The following is an 18,685-nucleotide window of genomic DNA, read 5'->3' as shown; positions in this document are numbered from 1 at the left end:
TGAGATACAACTGTTTGAAAATCTGGAATCTGTGCAAAAACAACAAACACTGAGAAAATGGCCTTCAATATATTTATGGTAGGAAATATACTATCATGTTCTTAATATCCTAATGATTTTTGGTGTAAAAGAAAAACAATCAAAAATCATTCCGACCCATACAATGTATTTTTGGCTACTTAAGACTGGTTTTGTGGTTCAGGGTAAATTGACTTTCAAATATACCAGGATGTGTCAAAAAGCAGCACAATAGTGCCCACTACAGGACGGACTGAGCAACTTCAACTGCTTTGCTTACAAAAAAATAGTCTTTATTGTATACAAAGTTTATATTTACACATTTAAAACCATGACAAATGGCACAAATAAATAATTTCAGACTCTAGCATCGTGAGATCTCGTTACCTCATTCTAATGATCTCCTGTGTAGCTAAACGAATGATCTCATTGAAATCAAACTGAATGTACTTCCTCCAGTATCTTCGGTCACGTCCATACGTCTGCGCTGGATAACACGGACTTCCTGCAGGAGAAAACAAACACCAGTTGAATTAGTCTCAAATAAAAAGATCACAAGATGTGGAGAGAAATATCATTAGAAACATACCGATGCCATGGAAGATTCTGGCCACGGCTCGACCAGAAAACTTCTCATCGCTGCGACTAGACAGGAAACCTCTGATGTCCGCAGAGATCTGAGCCTCCCAGTCCCTCATCTGAGCACAAAATACAACATCAGGATTTAGAGACAGAAATGAACGTTCATAACCAAAAACTGAAACTGTAAAGAGTCTCACCTTGCATTTGTTGAGCTCTTCCTCTTCGTCGAGCTCCTCCTCCTGATAGTGTTTGCTTAGGTCCAGGTTTCTCCTCTTGTCGAAATAATCGCGTAACAGCTCTTTGAGAGCCTGACTCCGACTTTCCTCAAGATCGTCCATACACAGACTGCAGTTACGGTACGCAACGCTGCACGCAAACACAACATACACTCAGAAAAGTATGATTTCCTGAAGACAATAAAGGATTATTAATGATTAGATGTGTGAGTCTGACCTGCGGAAGGCTTTGAAGCAGGTTTTGAGCTGGTACAGCTGTGTCCTCTCCTGTGCTATCACCCTGCCATGCAGAAATGCACAAACCGCGTCTAGCTCATTCGCTGTCAGGTCACCGTATGAGCGGAAATAGAAGGACAGTGCTGAAAACTCCACATGGATGCCGCTCCGTCCCGTGCCTCCATATGACCCTGATGAGATGAAGAGACAGGATATACTGGAATTAGTGCTGTTAATTGATTAAAAAAACAAATTATTAATTTTTTATGAAATGATTCGTGATTAATCCCACCTAACAATAAAGTTTTTAAATACAGCTGAGGTCAAAAGGTCGCCTTGGAGAATCTGAAAAATGTTAATTGTTTTACCACTTTCATACATCTGAATGATCCACAGCTGTTTTTTGTTTAGTGATAGTTGTTCATGAGTCCCTTGTTTGAAAAAAAAAATCCTTCAGGTCCCACAAATTCTTTGGGTTTTCATAATTTTTGTGTATTTGAACCCTTTCCAACAATTACTGTGTGATTTTGAGATCCATCTTTTCACACTGAGGACAATTGAGGGACTCATATGCAACTCTTACAGAAGGTTCAAATGCTCACTGATGATTCAGAAGGAAAAACCATGCATTAAAAGCCTAGGGTGAAAACTTTTAAACAGAATGAAGATGTGTAAATTTTTCTTATTTTGCCTAAATAAATATCTTTTTTTTTTTTTTTTTTTTTACTAGAAGGTACAGAAGACACTTAAATGTTTCCCAGAAGACAACATAAGTTAAATTTACCCTGATCTTCAAATTCAAGAAGTTTTCACCTCCTGGCTCTTAACGCATTGTGTAATGCAGTTGTCCTCAGAGTGAAAAGATGGATCTCAAAATCATACAGTCATTGTTGAAAAGGGTTCAAATACACAAAAATGCTGCAAAAAACAAAAATAAATTTGTGGGACCTGAAGGATTTTTTTGAAGAACAGCAGACAGATTAACTGTTCAGGACAAACAAGGGACTCACAAAACAAACAAACTCAGTTGTGGATCATTTAGGTATCAACAGTATTAAGAATCAAGCATGTGTAAACTTTTAAATGGGTCGTTTTTATAAATTCAACTATTTTCTCTTGTGGACTATATGTAAATGCCTTTTATGAGAAATGTCTTATCCAGGTCAGTACTAAATAAAAAAAATAACATGCATTTTGTATGATACCTTTTATTCTGGTAAAATAATTAACATTTTGCAGATCCTGCAAGGTGTATGGAAACTTTTGACCTCAACTATATGCTTTGATATTGCAAACCCTTTAGGCCAATTTTATCTCAGAAGTCTGATCCAATCAGAATAAACCTAGTCGTTTTAAGTACATTGGGTCCTTATGGTGTGTAACATGCATCAGATGTTCAGTGAATCACATGGTCTCTTCTCACCTGTGCTTGAGCCCCACTGCAGCTGTCTCAGGCCTCTCTTCACCAGAGGAAGCTGCCAGCCCATAGTGTCCGCCAGCTCCACCACGTCAAACTCCAGAGCATCACAAGACTCCACACGCTCCCCTGCCATGCGTTTACGTGCCAGAGACACAGCGACCGGAGGACACCTGACAACATGCAAAATTAAACAATGAGCATTGATGAGCTTCAAAAAGCATCAAAAGCTACTTAGTGAGACTGTGGAAGTGTAACATACAGTTTGGTGAGTTTGCGGAGTTGTTGCGGACCACCATAACACTGCAGCTTACAGATGGAGAGCGTAGGATGAAGAAGCTCCACCCACTGCTGAGGATGAAGCTCCAGGTAACACAAGAGAGTCTCCAGACCTAAAACACACAGAAACACACAAGAAGAGCAGCCATGATTTAGTGCAATATACAGAACGCACCCAAAAATAAAAATTCTGTCGTTAATTACTCATCCTCATGTCGTTCCAAGACCTTCATTCATCTTTGGAACACAAATTAAGATATTTATAACAAAATCTGAGAGCTTCCTGACCCTCCGTAGAAAGCAAGAGTACCACCACAGTCAAAGCACACAAACATAGTAAGGACATTGTTAAAACAGCCAATGTGATAGTGGTTCAACCATAATTTAAGAAGCTACAAGAATACTCTTTGTGCACAAAGAACAAAAATAACTTCATTCAACAATTCTACTCCAAAGAAGAATGAAGTTAGAAAGTCTTACGGGTTTGAAACGACATTAGAGTGAGTAATTAATGACAGAAGTTTTATTTTTGGGTGAACCATCCCTTTAATTTAGAGAAGATTACATTCATAGTTTACCCCAAAGTTATTATCATTAACTAAAACTAAAAATATTACATTTAAAAAACATTCATGTTGTCGGCGCCGATAGGCTTGTGGGGCGTCCCGTGTTCGAATCCCGACTCGAGGACCTTTTCCGATTCTTATCTGTCCTATCAAAATAAAGGCAAAAATGCCAAAAAAACAAAACAAAAAACATTCATGTTGATTAAAATAAAATAGACAAACTTAGCTTAGTTAGTTGCCAAGGTAAAATTTCTTATTTTATTTAAGCCAAAGTGGAAATGAATGTCTAAAAACTAAATAAACATCTACACTAATGAAAACAAATTAAAATCAGTGTTATTTTAGTATCGCTGAAATACTATGATAAATTACTAATTTTGAGAATGTTTTTTATTTTGCATTTCCATTGTAGTTTTAGTAATTTGTAAGTTGTCACTTTTAGTAGTTTTTGTTTCAATGATTGTTTTAATGGCTTTGACTTTAGTTAACTAGAATAACCCTGATTAAAATCAAAACAGAAAAAAGTAATTACAAATATTAATAAATATAATATAGGAGTCTATAAATGTCCTCATTTAAATTTCAATTAAAAGAAACAAGGCATTTCTGTTCATGTAGCACTTGTGGAAAATGTACCTGATCTTGTTCATCCAGTGACAATGGACCAGACCAGACCAGACCAAACCAAAATCAACTTGATGGTGTTTGGTTAGCTGAGTTTTCATCCATATACTCTATTTTTGTGCCAATTTTGGTGTTTACAAATTTTGGATGGAAATGTCCAGATTTAACTAAATTATCCAATTTGCAAGGTAGATAAATGTTTTATTTATTAAGAGAAGCAATTCCAAGATGCACATCGCAACAAACAAAAAACATGCGTTGAGTAAATGATGTTTGGTTGATCTATCCCTTTAAACATTATGCTTCCTCCCAGACGCACTGTATTAAAGCATTTTATCTGAAGTTTATCTAAGTTTTCTCACTCTCTTCTGTGATGTCGAGGGTCTCCACGGTCTCCTGCATGGGAATGGCTCTCTCATGTGTGTGACATGGACGCTGTACACGCACTTCACTCAATTTCAGATCACCGTCGCTCTCCTCCGGCTCCTCCTCTGCTGTTGGTTTGTTGTGCTCATGTGTCTGTGGTGCTTGTTGGTCTGCGGGAACTGCTGTCTCTGCCAGCTGCTGCTGGTGTGGATCAGCGTCCTCACAAACCTCCATCTCCAGTAACTCTCTGTCAGATATGTCCGCAGCCTGCAGAGTATGATATTCAGACTTTATTGCAACTCAAAAACAAACAAACAAATAATTTACTAAAATAAAATAAATATAGTCAAAATAAATTTAGCCATTTATTTTTTTACTAGTGGGTGAAGGACACTATTGTTCATTTATGTAAGTGAGAACAGTAAACTGCGACATTTTATACCCCAAAATACTTCAAACAGTGGACTACCAGTAAAACTGATGCAAATTTGGGAGAAAAACTTATTCAGACACTTTGACTTGACCATGTTTTGTTTAAGAGCTTTTTTCTTTAATTGCTACAGACTGAACAAAATTAAGCCTCGCTAGAGAATTGGTCAACAAAGTATTAAAAGTTGTGTAAATATTGTCATACTAACAGTTGTCTAAATAATTTATGGTTGTTTGTAATCCATTACACACCTTTCAATCAAAGTTATCTGACATTATCAAGATGAATTTGTTTCGACAGTTTAACTCAGAGTTGTCATATTTTATTACCATTTTCTAAACTGTAGCGAGAAATGTTGAAGGTGTCTGAATAAATTTCGGATTGACTGTATATTTGCAATTACTCAAGTGTCACCTGTGACAAATCCTGCTGCTTCTGCTGAATCTGTCGGCATTTACACGGAGGAAAAACCTTCTGCACCAGTTTCTTCACCGTATAATAATCCACTGTGTCTGCGTAGATGTGTCTGCGCAGCTCGTGCAGGTCTGCACCCTAAATGCATCACACAAATAATAGGAAAATACATAAACATTATCGGTTATGCAGTATAGTTGAAAACCACAATAAATGAAAACTATTAAAATAAAGCTGAATTAAAAAAAATATTAGATGAAAAAAATTCTAAAGTACTAAAATATTTAAAACTGAACTAAAAATAAATGAAATCGAAATAGTAATATTTAAAATAAAAAAATGACAAAAGCACATCACAATATTAACCATCCTCCTAATCCTCATCATCAGTTTAACTAAAATAAAAAATAAACTGTTATAAAAATTATTTTGTTAACTGAAATAAAGCTGATACAAAATAAACGTAAAAAAAATAATTAATTAAACCTGATAAAACTTAAATGTAAACAAAACCTAAATAAAATAAGCTGAAGTTGAACTACTAAAATCACTAATGCTGAAATGTTTTAAACCTAAATAAATATAATATAATATATAAATAATAAGAAATATAACATGTATTTAAATTATTTTATTAATTATAAAAATACGAATAAAAATGACAAAAACAATCACAAAATGACTGAAACTGAGTTATTTGTTTATTAGTTTTCATTTCAATTTTAGTCTAATTAAAAATATTTTGTTTGTGTTTAACGGTATGCTTCATGCATGTTCTGTGGCTATTTTCATGGTGAAAAACAACAACAACTTTGTTTGACTTAATTGTCAAAAATCTCTTCAGAGTTAACTAAAGAAAGTTTTCTCACAGAGTTAAAAATAGCACAATCTAATAGAACATGCTTCAGGGATAAAGGGTGTTTTCAAAACATTATATTATAACATATACAGTCAAACCAAATTTATTCAGACACCTTCAACATTTCTCACATTATCACTGTTTATTTGATATGGTCAGGTAAAAGTATCAAAGTGTAAAAAAAAAAAAAAATGATATCTGGTGTCTGAATAATGTTTGGTGTATATGTATATATATGTATATATGTATATATATGTATATATGTATATATATATATATATATATATATATATATATATATAGTTGCAATCGAAATTCAACCCCCTTGACCTGCAAGACATTTTGCTGCAGAGAACAAAATTTTGTGAAAACAGTTCAACAAAGGCACCTGAACACTAGTAGAGAAAGTTTATTCATACACATTTGAGTAATTTTGAGAACGTAAGTTGATGACTAATGAAAGAAAATTAAATTGGCTATAAATGTTCAAATTATTCAACCCCCAAAAGTAAAATCTGGTGCAGAATCGTTTATTCTTTAAAACTAGCAATAAACACTGCTTGGAAGTGTTTAGAAGCTTCTGTCACCTCTCAACTGCAATCTTGGCCCATTCCTCGCCTGAAAAAGCTTTTAGACCACTGATAATCTTTAGTTTCACATTGCTACTGCTTTCTTCAAAGTCAACTAAATATTTTCAATGAGAATTAAATCTGGAGACTGAACAGGCCACTCAAGAACATTCAATCACTGATCCCTGAACCAAGCAGAAGTAGATTTGGATGTGTATTTTGGGGTGACTGTCCTGCAGGAAAGTCCACTGATCATCAGGTTCAGTTTTTGCACCAAAGGCATCACAATTCTTGCCAAAATGGCCTGATACTTTAAAGAATCCAGGATGTCCTTCATACAGTCATGTTTTCCACTTCCTGCTAAAGTAAAACAACCCCATAACAGGACTGATCCACCTCAATGTTTGACGATGGAGATGGTGTTCTTCTGCTGACAAGTTTTGCCTTTTTTTTTGCACCAGACATACCGCTGATCCATGGGTCCAAAAAGTTCCAGTTTGGTCACATTACTCCAAAAATCATTCTTTCAGAACTGCACATGTCTATCCAGATCAATTTTAGGATATTCAAGTCTGTCTTTTTGTTCTTCTTGGTCAAGAGTGGTATTCGGCAAGATGCCTTAACACGAAGGCCATACTCGTCTAGTGTTCATCTTATACTCTGCAGTCTGCATTGAAATGTTTTTCCTCCTTTCGTTGGGTCATCTTGCAAGTATTTGGCTGTACATTGCAGGTTTTTCTCAGTTGCTCTGATCAAACATTTTATGATATTGTGCTTTTTTGTTCAACGCCCTCAAAGGTTTTCTGGTACAACACGCTTTAAACTAAAGAATATGCTGCCAGCTGTGTCTCTGGGAACTTTTAAATCTCTTGAAAAGGCACAGCCTTAGACTTTATAATATAATAAAACTATTTCTTCTCTATAGCTTTTGTGAGAGCTCTGTTGACTTTACCATATTTGCAACTCAACTTCAGCACATGCATGGACTAACTGTATGTATGTGTAACAGCTCAAGCTCATTCTGTTTTTTAATAGTGTTTCTAAAGGCTTTGTGTTTTAAGACAATTTTGTTCCACACCATAAAAATAACTGACTAGAAAACAGCAATGTTGAACAGGGGTTGAAAAATTATGACATAGTAGTGTTATTAAAAAAAATCCTATAACTCAAAAACATTACATTATATATTGACATTATCACTTTTAATATACCAGTAATCTGTTATAGATGCAATTTTTATAAAGTCCTGGATCTTCACAAAAGCTTGTATTTGTAAAGTACTGCAGTCACTGTGGGGGTTGAATAATTTCGATTGCAATTGTTTGTGTGTGTATATATATGTATGTATGTATGTATGTATGTATGTGCATGCACAGACCTCTGGGTCTAGAAACAGATGGCAGTGAGATGGGTGTCCATCACGTCCTGCTCGGCCAATCTCCTGCACATAGCTCTCGAAACTTTTGGGCATGTTGTAGTGGATGATCCCACGCACGTCTGACTTGTCCAACCCCATACCGAAGGCCACGGTGGCCACCACCACACGCAGCTCCCCGCACATGAAGTTATTCTGCACACGCCGCCTCTCCGATGCAGACATCCCAGCATGGTACGCCTCTGCAATCCACTTCAGTGGCTTACGGATCTTCTTCCTGGCTGGGTTGATAAGGAAAAATAAAATAAATACCTTCAAACAAAGCAAATGAGCTGAAAGGAGTAGTTAACTTCCAGAACAAAAATTTACAGATATTTTACTCACCCCTTTGTCATTCAAGATGTTTATGTCATTCTTTCTTCATTAAATAAATTATGTTTTTTCAAGGAAACAATTCAGGATTTCTCTCCATACAGTGGACTTCAATTCACTTCAATAATTCAACTGAGCTTTATTGGCATGACTGTGGAATAGCACAATGTTGCCAAAGCAATAAACAGTGAACAAGTTATACAGGCATTCAATGGTGCCCGCAAGTTTGAACTTCCAAAATGCAGTTTAAATGCAGCTTCAAAGGGCTCTAGCCAAGGAATAAGGGTTTAATCTAGCGAAACGACCGGTTATTTTCTAAAAAAATAAAAATGACATTTTATATACTTTTCAACCTCAAATGTTCACCTTGTCTAGCTCTGCATATTCTGTGTATTCCGGTTCAAGACAGTTAGGGTATGTTGAAAAACTCCCATCTCATTTTCCCCTCCAACTTAAAAATCCCCCTACATCGCTGCAGAAGTACAGACCCAACATGAAAAACGCCCTTTACAAAAAAATTATAATGTAGGACTATTTTGAAGTACATGCAGAGCTAGACAAGACGAGCATTTGAGGTTAAAAAGTACATAAACTGTAATTTTCTAAAGAAAATAACCAATCGTTTTGCTAGATAAGACCCTTCTTCCTTGGCTGGGATCGTTTACAGTCCTTTGAAGCTGAGTTTAAACTGCATTTTGGAAGTTCAAACTTGGGAGATCCATACAGATCAATTATATGGGGAGAAATCCTGAAATCTCTTCTTTACGACTGAAGAAAGAAAGACATGAACAATTTGGATGACAAGGGGGTGAGTACATTATCTGTAAATTTTTGTCCTGGAAGTGAACTTCTTGAAGTGCTTTGTATGAAAGTGATGTATTTACCCAGAGCTTTCTTTTTCTTTCCCACAGGATTGTCCTCCTCTTCCTCTTGTGCTGGTTTGGAGGACTCTTTTAACATTACCCCCTGCAGGCAGGTGCGCAGCAGTGCAGCTATACGGGACGTCTCCTCTCGCCTGGTACAGTAGATGATAACCGACTCTAGGGCACCAAAGCGTTCACCCTTCAGCAAAGACACCAGAGCCTGTGGGATAAGACATTAAGGCATTTGAGACGTGCAACAGCTTGTTCATGCCAAGTCTAAATTTACCTGAAATTTTTTTTTAAGCCTAATTACTATATCCTAATAATTGCTGTTTGCAACCACATTTTATAGTTTTGTGCTGTTTAGTTGTATTTGACTTGGTCTGCAATAGCTTACATGAAAATAAAATACTTTCTAAACCCACCTGATCTTTGTCTCTGTCCATGGACACTGATAACTGTAGGTTGTGAGGGACAGCGGCAGAACGGACGGCGATTCCGTCCTGATCGCTGATGTTTAGGTGTCGGCCGATGTCCAGCGCTGTGGACAGAGTGGCCGTGGCAGTGAGACCCAACAGACAGCGTACACCCAACCGATCTCTGAGCACCTACACAACAGAAATGTACATTCATTTTGCATTGATTGAATACAGAAAAATATGACTGATCTGAGAGACTCACCTTGCACAGTCTCAGGTAACAGGGCCGGAAGTTGTGTGACCATTCGGACACACAATGAGCCTCATCGATACAGGCGAAGGCCACCGGAGGGAGCTGGTCTGCAGGAGGGAGGCATCCTGACCCTGAGTGACCTCCACCGACCAGAGCTTCTGGAGACAACAGCAGGACATGCACCTGACCGGCTTTCACCTAGACCCACAATAAAATATAAATAAAAAAGACACTAAACAAAGCTCACAGATTTAAGACATGATTCTCACTTGTCCTAACTTGCCGAGATAAATAAAGTTGTGAAAAACAAAAAGTGTCTACATGTGACCTTGCACTACAAAACCAGTAATAACGGTCAATTTTATGAAATTGAGATTTATACATAATCTAAAAGCTAAATAAATGTTAGGATAGGACATTTATTTAGTATTTGGCCGAGATACAACTATTTAAAAATCTAGAATCTGAGGGTGCAAAAACATCAAAATAATGAGAAAATCACCTTTAAAGTTGTCCAAATGAAGTTCTTAGCAATGCATATTACTAATCAAAAATTAAGTTTTGATATTTTCATGGTACGAAATAAAAATATACAAAAACAAAATATATTTATGGAACATGATCTTTACTTACTATCCTAATGATTTTGGCATAAAAGAAAAATCTATCATTTTGGCCCATACAATGTATTGTTGGCTATTGCTAAATTATTAATAATCTGTAATTTTGGTTAACTGAAATAAAATAAAATAAACATTAACTGAAATAAAAATAAATTAAATGAAAATGAGAAATGTTGCCCTGGTAATTATTCGAAATAAAAAGCTCAATTACTAAAAAAAACAAAAAAAACAAATTGAAGTTAAACAGAAATACATTTTTAAAAAAAATAATAAAAATGTGGATAAACTTTTTACAACAAACTACAATTAAGATGAAAACCAAAATATATATATATAAAAAAATAAAATAAAATTATTAAGCAAATAAAGAAGTTAAACAGAAATACATTATTAAAAATAAAAATGCGCATCACAAAATTACTACCACTTAAGCTACAATTAAGATGCATTTGAAAAAAAAAAAATTTGAGCTATTAATAATAAAATAAATTATATTAAAAATATATGTTTTGCCTTTAAATAAAATAAGTTAAAAAACCAAAATGACTAAAAAATAAAAAAATAAAATGAATAAAAAAATATTTTTTTTTTTTTTAAGTTTAAAAAATGACTAAAACTAAAATTAAAATGTAAAAAATAACAACATTTGATTAATACGATAACAGTATATTAATAATGCTAAAATAACACTGCTTAGGATGAACTAAGGTGAAAAAGACAATTTATCACTATATCCTTGTACCTTCTCAATGGCCGCCTCTCTCTGTTTCTGAGACATGTTGGAGTGGATGCATGCGGCTTTCAGTTTCGGTGGAAGTCCAGAGAGCTTCACAAACAATGTAAAAATGAAACAAGCACATTAAATTGTTGTTCCACACCCCAGGAGACGGTTTAATGGCTTAATAATTAAATTTAGTTTCCACCACAAAATCAAACATACCTGATCGTCCATCAGAGACACCAGAGGAGAGACCACCAGTGTGATGCAATTTGACCTCTGAGCGTACAGGTATGCAGGAAGCTGGTAGCACAGAGATTTACCCATACCGGTGGACAAAACCACTAGCGTGGACAGACCTGAATCAAAACAAAACCACCAACAGATCAGCACACCCACTTAACTCTGGGTTTGTGTACTTCACATTCAACTCAAATTCTTTTAGCTTTTTGGTTGTCTGAACAGCAAAGCCCACTCATATGTGACCCTGGACCACAAAACTAGTCATAAGGGTACATTTTTTGAAATTGAGATTTATAAATAATCTTTCCATTGATGTATGGTTTGTTAGGATAGGACAATATATGGCAGAGATACAACTATTTGAAAATCTGAAATCTGAGGGTGCAAAAAATATCAAAAACTAAGTTCTGATATATTTACGGTAGGAAATTTACGAAATATATTTGTGGAACATGATCTTTACTTAGTATCCTAATGATTTTTGGCATAAAAGAAATATTGATCATTTTGACTCATGCAATGTGTTTTTGGCTATTGCTACAAATATACCCTTGCTACCTAAGATGTTTTGTGCTCCAGGGTCACATATGTGGTTTGAAAATATATTAAAATGGGTTTTAAGAAATTAATTTCAGACTGAACACCATCTTTAGACAATCAAATCCATTTTTTTTGTCTAAAAGGTAAAAACACAGGAAATGCAGAGCGGCATGGATGTGTTGAAAAACAGAAATGAAGTAAGGCCTCAAGCTTCTAATAACTTCTTCCAACCTGAAAGGATCCTCATGATGGCCGTCTCCTGGCCAGGCCTGAAGGACTTGTAACCAAAGTCTCTGAGCGCTTCATACACCTCTGAAGGGACATCTGTGGAAAATCAAAGGAGAAGACAGAATAAAAAGTGCTTTTCTCAGGATAAAATTCTTACAGTCCATTAATGTGACATACCTTGAATTTTCCCATCATCCTTTAGTGTGTAAAGAGGTTCCATAGGTGGAGGAGGAGCAGGCCGCTCATAATCTGGTCTGATGATATTGAGCAGTATCTCTGTCCCTTGATCCTCCTTCTCAGAAGAGTCTCCGCTCACAGTGGGAGGAACCACTGAAGTAAGAAAACTTCAAAGTTAGTTAGCATTTATGTTTGCTAATGTGGGTGGCATGGTTATTATGAATGATAAAAAAAATGGTTTTTTTTAATTAGTCGAAGGCTGCATTTATTGGATCCAAAGAAAAGCAAAAACAGTAAAATCTTGAATTTTTTTACTATTTAAAATAACTGTTTTTTATTTGAATATATTTTAAAATGTAATTTATTCCTGTGCCTAAATTTCAATTTTCAGCATCAATACTCCAGTCTTCGGTGTCACATGATCCTTCAGAAATCATTCTAATATGCTGATATGCTGCTCAAGAAACCTTCTTTATTATTTTAATCAATATTTAAGTGCATTTCTTTCAGGATTCTTTGATGAACAGAAATATCCGCATTTATCTGAACATTATACACTATACCATTCAAAAGCATGGAGTCAATATACATTTTTCAAATAACGTCATAAATGTCTTTTTTTAAAGTGATGATAAAGGCATTTATAATGTTACAAAAGATTTCTATTTCAGATAAAGGCTATTCTTCTGAGCTTTTTATTCATCAGAGAAACACTTTTGAAAAAATTCTAGCTGTTTTCAACAACAACAATAATAATAATAATAATAAATGTTTTTGAGCAGTAAATCAGAATATTACAATGATGTCTGAAGGATCATGTAAAAATATATTTGAATAGAATACAGTTATTTTAAATAGCAGAAATATTCAAAATTTGCCTGTTTTTGCTGTACTTTGGATCAAATAAATGCAGGCTTGATGGCTAGATGGACTTCTTAAAACATTAAAAATCTTACTGTTGGAAAACTTTTGACTGGTAATGTACTTTATTGCAAATAGTTGCAATAGTTGAAATACAAAATTAATAATAAAAAAACACAATAAAAAAAAATTAAGACTAAACTAAAATTAAAATAATTTTTTGCAACAAGTGACTAATCGCTGTAATTGAACATGTGCCCCATGCAGACCCACCAATAGGCTCTGACCGCAGAGTTCCTGTCGCCCGGGCAACTTCCTCCAGCGTGGGCAGTTCAAACTCCTCCTCCTCTACTTGGGTTTCCTGCTGTTCTGCAGAACTCACAACAGGAGCTGAAACACAAACCCAGTTTATCAATAACATAACCTCAAATTCATGACAGCAGAGTTATGTGACCCATGCAGTCTCTTACCTCTGCCTCGACAGTCTCGTGCCCAGTGACCCGTCCCACCGCACTTGTAGCAGGTGTCACCTTGACGATTGAAGCCACCGAACCGTCCTCTGCCCCTACCGAATCCGCCCCCAAACCGCTCGCCCTTCAGCTGGAACTTCTGCATGTACATCTGGAATTATAAAACATTGAGAAAACCATATTAATGAATTAAACAATGAAAAACATTCATGACCGCAATTTTGTTTTGCTCTCTCCTCTGTGCTTCTGTTTGTCACTTCTCACAGGAACTTATGCTATGCTTACGTTCTACGTCATCCGCTAAAACACCACTTTCTCGTGTACGTGAGTATGACAGTTTGCTTACACAAACACATCGATTCACTTCAGAAGGCCTTTATTAACCCCAGGGAGCCGTGTGGAGCACTATTTATGATGGATGGACTTCAAAATCTCAACACCCATTTACTTCTTGTTTATTGAACGGTTGTATTAAATCAATATAACAATTGCAAACTCCCTAATAGCTAATTATTAAAAGCAGTCACTTTCCTTATCTTTTCCCCTCATTTTTGTCTAACTGATGGAAATCCATCATAGCTTCTGAGAACTTCAAGCCCTGACTATCCCTTTAAAGAAGCAGATTTTTGATGTTATCAACCAACCTGTTTCCTCAGTGCAGCTCCTCTTAAAGCAAATCCTTTGACATGGGACTTCTTCTTTAAATTGATTTTCACAAAGTTGCCATCTGTGTTTTTGGTAGGCCTGGTTCAGGATGAAGATAATAAATCAGTAAAACATTGAAAAAGAAGTGACAATAATTGACATTTATGGCACCCACTTGACTCTGACGGTATTCCTCATTGTATACGCAGCGGCTCTGGCCTCCTCCTCATCCACCTCTCCCAGCAGATTCTCCTGAGGAATCGCTCGTTTCTGGGTTGTTTTTTTCTCTGAGCTGGTGGTATCCTCCTCCTCCTCCTCCTCTTCCTTGACTTTTCCTTTCTTCCTCCCTCCTTTTTTGGGCTGATGCTCTCCAGCTGCCTCTCCTTTCCTGGTTCTCCTTCTCTTTTTTACTCCACCTTCTGGCTCCTCAGATTCATCCACATCATCATCACCCTCCCTTTGTCTTTTTCGGCCTTTTGTTTTTTTGCCACCTTCGGCCTGTGAGTCTTGATCTTTTCTAGCCCTGGGTTTGCATTTCTTAGTTTCCGAAGCAGATTTAGGCTCCTCTGAACAGGGCTCACCATCTTCAGTAAGAACTTCAGTGTTTTTTTGATATACCTGTTCACCATCAGACTCCGGGGAGCCCATTTTTGCATCCACCACCACATTTTTCCTTACTGAAAACACTAGTGGATCTTTCTGCGCACTGTCTTCTAACAAGGAAGATTTCTTATTCTCCACCGAAGCCTTTAGAGATGTTTGACCCTCATTTGGCACAGTTTCACTTCTGATAGTAGGTTGCGAGGAACTCTTCTCAGTTTTCGACAGCTCTGAATTGCCAGCAACAGGTTTCCGAGGTTCCTCCACCTCATCGAAATCCTGGCACCGTGCAAGCCAGCCGCTGTCCACAGAGGAAAACCTCTTGGTCATGGACTGCTTCAGGAACTGGACCCTCTCCATACTCTTGTGTGCAGAGCCCACAGCTGGAGACCAGGATTTGGAGGGGGTTATGGACGGAAAGGGATCTGATGGCTCATCCTCAAACTCTGTGCTTGCCGTCTGTACAGGAGGAGCACTGGGGTCTGGACATGTTTTGGCTGGCTTTGGTGTATGGGTCTCTACATCTGTCAGTGCTGCGCTGGAGTCTGGGGTGTCCTTTGGTGGTTTCATTGGTGTTCGGCGAGGGGTTGTTGCTTTTTTCAGAGAAAATGAGCGCTCCTAGAATTTATTACATGTGACAAGAAAATAAAAGAAAGGATATTTTCTAGCCTGTTTATTAAAATTACATTTATTAAGAAATTGTGTCAATCAGATGACCATTACTTGTTAAAAACTTGACACTAATGTCACATAGAAGTTGTGTAATGCAAGAAGCACAAAATAATAAAGATTCCATTACAAAACATTAATCTGTCTTTTCATACAATTATTTAAGAATGAATTATTAATAATTTAATTAAAAATATCAGTCAAAATGAGTAAATGTTTCTAAATATATATTCAGCAACAAACAGCAATCATTTAATTTAAAATTATATTTTAAATTATAATAAATTATCAAATTGTATTTTGTTAAAAAGATGTTTGATTTTATGATAACTCATTTTTGATAATTTATTATTTCATTTATTTTACTCATTGAATTAAAAAATTTGAAATCATGTTAACAATGACTTATTGGAACAAATAATGCTACTCTGATTAACAATAATTAAAAATCACAATATATAACACATTGACAAGAGATGTATTTGAGCTAAATAAAGGTTTAGTTTAGTTTCTGTTTTACACTACCAGTCAAAAGTTTTTAGACCGTAAGATGTTTAATGTTTAAAGTCTCTTCTGTTCACCAAGCCTGCATTTATTTAATTCAAAGTACAGCAAAAACGGTACAATTTTGAAAAATTGTTAACTATTTAAAATAACCATTTTCTATTTGAATATATCTTAAAATGTAATTTATTCCGGTGATTTCAAAGCTGAATCATTAACATTATTACTCCAGTCACATGATTCTTCAGAAATCACTCTAATATTCTGATTTGCTGCAAAAAAACAACATTTATTATTATTGTTGAAAACAGCTGAGCTGATTTTTTTCAGGTTTTTTTGATAAATAGAAAGTTCAGAAGAACAGCATTTATCTGAAAAAGAAATCTTTATTAACATCATAAATGTCTTTATTATCATCCTTGCTAAATAAATGTTTTAATTTCTATGAATAATGTTACAAAAGCTTTTTATTTCAGATAAATATTGATTGCGAGGCATTGTGGGGAGAGTTGGGCTTGTAACCTAAGGGTTGCCGGTTCAATTCCCACACCGGCAGGAATTGAAGGTGGGGACTGTCAATGAACAGCACTCTTTCCACCTTCAATACCAAGTCTGAAGTGCCCTTGAGCAAGGCACTGAACCCCCAGTTGCTGGAGCAATGGCTGCCCACTGCTCCGGTGTGTGTTCACAGTGTGTGTGTGTGTGTGTGTGTGTGTGTGTGTGTGTGTGTGTGTTTATTCACTTCTCACTGCTGTGTGTGTGCACTTGGATGGGTTAAATGCAGAGGACCAATTTTGAGTATGGGTCACCATACTTGACAATACGTCACGACTTTCACTTGATCTTTGGATTTTTCTATTCATCAAAGCATCCTGACAAAAATGTAATAAATCTAATAAAAAAGCAAATCAGCATATTAGACTGATTTGGAGTAATGCTGTTGAAAATTTCAATTTGATCACAGGAATAAATTACATTTTAAAATATTTTTAAATAGAAAGCAGTTGTTTTAAATTGTAAAAATATTTCACAATATTACTGTTTAAATGCAGGCTTGGTGAGCAAAAGAGACTTCTTTAAAAAACTTTTAACTGGTAGTGTATAATATTATCCAGCTCAGGATACAGTATTAGTCGCATTCACCTTTGCTAAACCTCCGAGATTGTTCTTCAACTTCATACCAAAGTACTGAGCTGAAGCTTTCAGTGTCTCTTTATCATCTGAGGACAGTTTTGGTAGAGCAACCGGCAGATTCTTCCGGTCGAGGTGAGACCCCCAACACCCAGATCCCTAAAACAGTGAATGTGGACACATTAAATAGATCTACACATAAACAGTTATGATCTTCACAACCGATAAAGATGATGAACGTTCAAACTAAATCATTAGATGTCTTCTCACAGTTGTAGAAGGCTGACTCTCTGGGGGTTTTGTGTGAGCCTCCTGCCCACTGCCATTTCTTTCTTTTGCTTCTTTAAGAGAACGGTATTCTTTATAGAGTTCTGGGAAAACAAATATACAAACAAATAAAGCACGAACACGAATAAGTGCCACTCAACAAGTTAAACTTGTCAACACAACGCAAATAAACTTACGTCTCGTCTCCTCTGGAGCTTTATCAATGTCATCCTTAAATATAAAACATGTTTTTGGACATTATTAATGAAACAACAACAGAAGAAACAATACAACACGTAAAAACTACATAAAATACAACGTATAGAAACAACAGAGCATAAAACACAACATGAAAATAACACAAAATACCACAATACTAATGAAAACACAACACCTTATTAGGTTTTCTGTTGTTTGTTTGGAAGAAGGATTGTTCCCATTTCTTCAGGAGGATTTTAACATCATTGTATCGGTCCATTTTAGTCACTTTATCCGTGAAAACGAACAGTAACAAACTCATCCAACAAACCAGTCTGACTTTACAATTCCTTCGTCGGCAAGTATTTCACACTCACTATAAAAGGAGTATGCCAGTTATACAAAGCCGCGTATTTTAAATAAAATAAAATATTTATCTTAAATAAATAAGAATTGACGCTTATCACTCTGCGACTTTTCAGTGAACGCGCCAAATGTCAAATTAGTGTTGAAAACAATAGATGACTTCCGCCCCTGACCGGCAATGCCATAATAAAAGTCCTCAACAAAATAGCATAGACCACAACGGTCAGCTTGCAAAGTCAATTTTATTATTTTTCTTTAAAGGGAGACAGTGCAGGCAAAAACACATTTTTTCATGCACCTGTCAAGTATGAGATCTTTGGGCTTTTTGGGGTGTCATAAAGCGTTTTTTCAGACTAGTGGAAAGAAAACATCCAAAAGACACCGTTAAGTGTTTCTTTTATATCACTATCTATTTGTGTCAAGAGATTTCAATTACAATACATATATTTTAAGGCCGTTTCTCAAAATAAAGTTTTTTTTCCTACACTGAGCCATAAATCTCCACTTCAGTAACACTTAGGCTACACACCAAAATTTACTTTTTTTATTCTTGTCTATATCCTAAAGGTTTTTATAGACAGAGTTGT

At 35.8% G+C, this 18,685-nt stretch overlaps 1 protein-coding gene across 1 annotated transcript; it reads right to left on the bottom strand.

Moving 5' to 3' along the window:
• Window positions 1-368: 368 nt before the first annotated feature.
• recql4 (RecQ helicase-like 4) lies at window positions 369-18,189 on the bottom strand. The gene is made up of 24 exons (XM_073821912.1): window positions 17,929-18,189; window positions 17,732-17,765; window positions 17,538-17,638; window positions 17,280-17,426; window positions 14,539-15,581; window positions 14,363-14,462; window positions 13,719-13,869; window positions 13,522-13,638; window positions 12,388-12,540; window positions 12,214-12,306; window positions 11,422-11,558; window positions 11,224-11,307; window positions 9,868-10,056; window positions 9,612-9,794; window positions 9,208-9,406; window positions 7,955-8,232; window positions 5,149-5,286; window positions 4,301-4,571; window positions 2,732-2,861; window positions 2,476-2,642; window positions 1,054-1,243; window positions 798-966; window positions 608-716; window positions 369-523 (listed from the first exon to the last, which is right to left on the bottom strand). Exons 1-24 carry the CDS (start codon window positions 18,052-18,054, stop codon window positions 402-404), a joined length of 4,431 nt encoding a protein of 1,476 aa, XP_073678013.1. The 5' UTR covers window positions 18,055-18,189; the 3' UTR covers window positions 369-401.
• Window positions 18,190-18,685: the final 496 nt, after the last annotated feature.

This window comes from Garra rufa, chromosome 17 (assembly GCF_049309525.1).
Source record: "Garra rufa chromosome 17, GarRuf1.0, whole genome shotgun sequence".
NCBI classification, from domain to species: domain Eukaryota; kingdom Metazoa; phylum Chordata; class Actinopteri; order Cypriniformes; family Cyprinidae; genus Garra; species Garra rufa.
Note: the sequence above shows the minus strand (reverse complement) of the source record. Positions and strands in the feature narration are given on the sequence as shown.